The sequence below is a fragment of the Quercus suber genome, unplaced genomic scaffold (genome assembly GCF_002906115.3).
Source record: "Quercus suber isolate HL8 unplaced genomic scaffold, Cork oak 2.0 scaffold_70, whole genome shotgun sequence".
Lineage (NCBI taxonomy): Eukaryota > Viridiplantae > Streptophyta > Magnoliopsida > Fagales > Fagaceae > Quercus > Quercus suber.
Window position 1 is genome coordinate 1,555,228 of NW_027069535.1, and position 4,880 is coordinate 1,560,107.

Genomic DNA, 4,880 nt, shown 5'->3' on the forward strand with positions numbered 1-4,880 from the left:
AATTAGTTTCAAGTACTGATGCACTGATGCAAACTGATCTCATCAGATCTGTGACACTTATTTGTTTCGTTGTAACTTTACTGTGTGGGTGGGTCTGTGAGTTAAACATGTGTTTGCAATATTTGCAATAAAAGCCACATCAAATATCATTCGATTCTCATCTGAAGAAAATGATCAAGCCTCATATGTTGACACTTAGTTTCAAGTACAGATTTATAAATACATGTTGCAAGCCCATCTCATACTTTATTCTGTTGTGTTTTATATGCAGATGGCTGACTTGGCATTCAATTTTGAGATTCATCATGGTGGGCAATTTGTGTGGAACCCGGATTTGGTATATTTAGGAGGTAGTACTTCATTGGTTGATAATGTTGACCCAGATAGACTTAGTTATTTTGAAATACAAGGTATTTGTTCTGATGTGGGGGCAATTAGTACAAGTAGATATCATTATCTTATTCCTGGAGGTAATTTGGAGCAAGGGTTAAGGCTTATAGATGGAGATGATGATGTAGTTTATATGTGTGAGATTCATGCTGCGTGGCCTACAAATAAGATAACATTATATGTTGAGGCTGGTGAGGAGCCACTTGCAGTTGAACAACCATTTGGTAATGAGGAAGTAGCAAATGATGATGATGTGCATGAGGTGGGTCAGAATGATGATGATGATGTGGTGGTGTTGAATGAGGGAGGTAATGTGGATGCTGAAGGAGGTCAGAGTGATGATGATTGGTTAGAGGAAGGGTTTGAGGGGCCAGATTTTAATGATGATGTATTTGGGAATGTAGATGATGGGCCATCTACACATGCAGCCCCAGAAGGAGATGATGGGCCATCTACAGCCCCAGAAGGAGATGATGGGCCATCTACACATGCAGCCCCACATAGGACTACTGCAGCTGACAATGACCCACCTCTTGAAGAGGGTGAATGGATTGACCCACCTCTTGAAGATGACATGGAAAGTATAGTGGGGTCTGATGATGATCAGCCAGCAACAGCTACTGCTGCAAAAGAACCTGAGTTTAATGTCCAAACTGACATGAGAAAACCAGAGTTAAAGAAAGGAATGAAGTTTCCAAACTCTAAGGTCTTTAGGGAGGCATTGAGGGAATATGCTATAAAGAAGCCAGTAGATATCAAGTTCAAGCTGAATGAGAAGAAGAAGATTTCAGTTTATTGCATAAATGAATGTGGATGGAGGTGTTATGCATCTCAACTACCTGAGGAGTTGACATTCCAAATAAAAACATTCAATCCAGAGTGCACCTGCCCTAGATCCTTCAAACACAGCCAAGTGACTTCAAGTTATGTTGCAAAGAAGTTTATGCAGGAGTTTGACAAAAACCCCAATTGGAAAGTGGGTGCTGTTCAACATCATGTGAAGCAAGCACTTGAAATTGACATATCTGACAGTCAAGTGTATAGGGCAAAAAGGAAAGCTACTGACTTGCTTACTGGGGATGAACAATTGCAATATGGGAAGCTTAGGGATTATGCAGAGATGATAAGATTGACTGATAAAGGAAGTAGGGTTATTTTGCAAACTGAAATGGAAGATGAAAATGCACAGCCCAAATTTAAGAGAATATATATCAGGTATAATGCACAAAAACTTGGGTTTTTGGGAGGTTGTAGACCAATCATTGGTTTAGATGGGTGCCACCTGAAAGGGAGATTTGGGGGGCAAATACTTTCTGCCATAGCTAGAGATGCAAATGATAATATTTTCCCAGTTGCATTTGCTGTTGTTGAGCAAGAGAACAAAGATTCATGGGTATGGTTTCTACAGCAATTTTCAGATGACATTGGGAATCCAGAGCAACTTAATCTGGTCTTCATCACTGATAGGCAGAAGGTATGACCTACAATTGTACTAACATATTTAACCCACATATTTAAAGTTCAATAATACATACTTCAGTTTAGTTCAACATGTTTAACCAACATATTTACTTGATTTGTTTTGTATATGAATTAGGGCCTTATACCTGCAATTGAGATGCTGTTCCCAACTTGTGAGCATAGGTATTGTGTGAAGCATATCTATAATAATTTCAAAATAGATCATAAGGGCTTGGAGTTGAAGGATGCACTGTGGAGATGTGCTGGAGCCACAACAATTAGGGAGTTTGAGAGAAGAATGCAGGAAATGAAGGATTTGGATGTCAAGGCATGGGAGTATCTTGCTGACATCAACCCTGCACAATGGTCTAAGTCTCACTTTAGTAGTAGAGCTTTGTGTGACTGTTTAGCTAATAACTTGAGTGAGTCTTTTAATGCCATGATATTAGAAGCTAGGGATAAGCCAATTTTATCAATGTTGGAGTGGATCAGAGTTAGGCTCATGACCAAACAATACAAAAAGATGAAAGGTATATCAAAATACACGGGAAAGGTTTGTCCTAATATTCAAGACAAATTAAAGAAGTTAAAACATGAATCCATACCTTTCAGTGCTACTCCAGCTGGCAGCTTCATGTATGAGGTTGATAATGGTCATGAGAGACATGTGGTTGATTTGGCTAAGAAAGCATGCAGCTGTAGGATTTGGGATTTGACAGGACTTCCTTGCAAACATGGGATCTCTGCTATTGTTAAGAACCTGGAGAGAGTGGAGGACTATGTGCATCCTTGTTACTTGAAAGAGACATTTGCTGAAATTTACAAAGAGATAATACAGCCAATGCCTGGCCAATCTGAGTGGGTTGAGACTAACCTACCTGCTCCTGTTGCTCCTCATGTGTATAAACCACCTGGCAGACCACCAAAGCAAAGAAAAAGAGATCCTGAAGAGCCAAGGAACCCTCATAGGGTTTCTAGGCTGAACAAGACAATCAAGTGTGGGAAGTGCAAGAAAGAAGGACATAATGCAAGAGGGTGCAAGGCAGGCATCACTGGTGAAACTCCATGGCAGAGAAGAGATAGACTTGCTAAATCACATGCTGTAAGTATTTCCATGCTTTGAAATATATTCATTTCCTCCTATGTGTATTTCATGTATATTTAACTTTTACAACCCTCTTTGTAGGCACAAAGCAGTAAATCTACAAAAACAAAGCAAACTGCATCTCAACCACCAAGTACTAGCTCCCAGCCTGCATATACAGCTTTTGTCAAGCTGCATCTCAACCTGTCCAAACAATAGATCTGAGGCAGCAACTCAACCTCCAACAACTAGATCTAGAGCCAAGTGGTTCTCTTCATCCTCACAGCCGAGCTTCCATACCCCTAGAGAGACATGGATTCTTTACCATCTCAGGCATCTCTACTTTCTTCTATTTTGTTTATTTTTTTCCTGTTGCTATTGTTGGACCATCTTACTAATTGCTGGATTTTGGTTATGCAGCCAAGTGCATCTGTGAGCACTAGTGGTGTACCAAGTCAAGGAAGTGGTGGTGCTGCTGCTAGGGGGTTTAAAGGCAAAACGTGTGGTGTATCAAGGCCGACAAAGTTTCAACCAGTTGGTGGAAAGAGCAAGAAGGCAGCTGGCAATGGCAGTAAAAGCATTAAATAATTTAAATGATGAAAGATGTTAAAGTGGCAGACCAACTTGTTTTGTTGTAGTTCTCACTTGTTTTGATGTAGCCCCCACGCTTTATGTATGTCTGATGTGTAAAGTCAAAAACAATATTGGCAATTTTGGTGAAATGTGTATGTCTGATACAATAGTGGACTAGTAGTTGGGTTTTGGTTGGAAGATGGGTAAAGTCACAGGATGTGCCAAAAACAATATTGGCAATTTTGAATGCATGTGACATAAAGTCACAATGACTATTCACTTTATTAAAAGTAGTTAATATGCATTGGTTGGATAAAGTATTTTGTTGTGTTGTGCTTGTCTTTGCTTTTGGTGGATTTACACAGGACTGTGTTTTGCTTTTGATGAATTTACACAGGTGTGCATTGACATAATAAAGGAAATTATGTCTTTATGGATTTACACAGGTGTCTTGCTTTTGATGGATTTACAGCAAAATTATGTCCACAATCTTTATATGCAAAATTATATGCACAATCTTTATGTGCACAATTATGTGCAGAGTCTTTGAGCTTTGTCTTTGAGCTTAACAGGAGTGATTTTTAATGTGCACAATATTTATATCACTGGGCAATTTATGTGCACAATTTTTATGACACAGGTATATGACACAGCAGAGTTATTTATATAGGCCAAAACAAAGGGATTCTCAACTCCTTTTATATTATTGCACAATGTTTCCAACACAAAGTAAAATGTGAATTGACAAACCAAATGAGAATGCTTTATGGTAGGTTATTAATCATTGGCAAGTTCCAAGTTCTATTCCCATTATTAACATTTCCACATAACACTTTGTGCCAATATATATCAATCACAAAATGAAGTAAACAAAAAATTATACTAAAGAATATTTGCACAAAAACAATACTTTCCATTTCAGGTGATAAATACAATAACATTTTAACATCCCAATCACATTTCAACATCCCCATTTCAAGAGATAGATACAATAACAATTCAATTACCTAATCATGGTAGATTAAGGTTCCTCACCCTTACATTGTTGTTCATTGAGGCAAAACACAACAACAACATTACAAAAAGGAAAAATAACCATGACAAAACTAGTGCAACCTTGTACAATCTCTCACTCTCTTTAACCCTCTTAAGTTTCTCCCTAGCTTCTACATAAAGCTCATGAGTTTCTCTTTCCCTTCGGTTAGATCTTTCTTCCATTTGCCTAGTTGTCATTTCTCTCTGATTTGCAAGCTGCAGTTCATTCTCAAGCATACTTATCCTTTCACGATCACTCTTACAAGTTTCGTTATCCACCCACCGAAAGAAGCCACATTTGGGACCAACCTAATCATTACAATTATAACAATTAATT

The 4,880-nt window shown here is 38.4% G+C and overlaps 1 protein-coding gene and 2 long non-coding RNA genes across 3 annotated transcripts; 2 read left to right on the forward strand and 1 right to left on the reverse strand.

Annotated features, from left to right (window-relative positions):
* The first annotated feature begins 271 nt into the window (after positions 1 to 271).
* Positions 272 to 1,590, forward strand: LOC136067409 (uncharacterized). The gene is made up of 2 exons (XM_065773202.1): positions 272 to 1,535; positions 1,580 to 1,590. Exons 1-2 carry the CDS (start codon positions 272 to 274, stop codon positions 1,588 to 1,590), a joined length of 1,275 nt encoding a protein of 424 aa, XP_065629274.1.
* Positions 1,591 to 2,621: 1,031 nt separating this feature from the next.
* On the reverse strand, positions 2,622 to 3,116 carry LOC136067396 (uncharacterized). Its single transcript, XR_010628872.1, has 2 exons — positions 2,905 to 3,116; positions 2,622 to 2,830 (listed from the first exon to the last, which is right to left on the reverse strand). It is a non-coding gene; the product is annotated as an uncharacterized LOC136067396 (long non-coding RNA).
* On the forward strand, positions 2,827 to 3,105 carry LOC136067397 (uncharacterized). Its single transcript, XR_010628873.1, has 2 exons — positions 2,827 to 2,953; positions 3,038 to 3,105. It is a non-coding gene; the product is annotated as an uncharacterized LOC136067397 (long non-coding RNA).
* Positions 3,117 to 4,880: the final 1,764 nt, after the last annotated feature.

Bases quoted from the DNA above. Each gene is read 5' to 3' on its own strand.
- LOC136067409 (XM_065773202.1), top strand. From the start codon at position 272: ATGGCTGACTTGGCATTCAATTTTGAGATTCATCATGGTGGGCAATTT.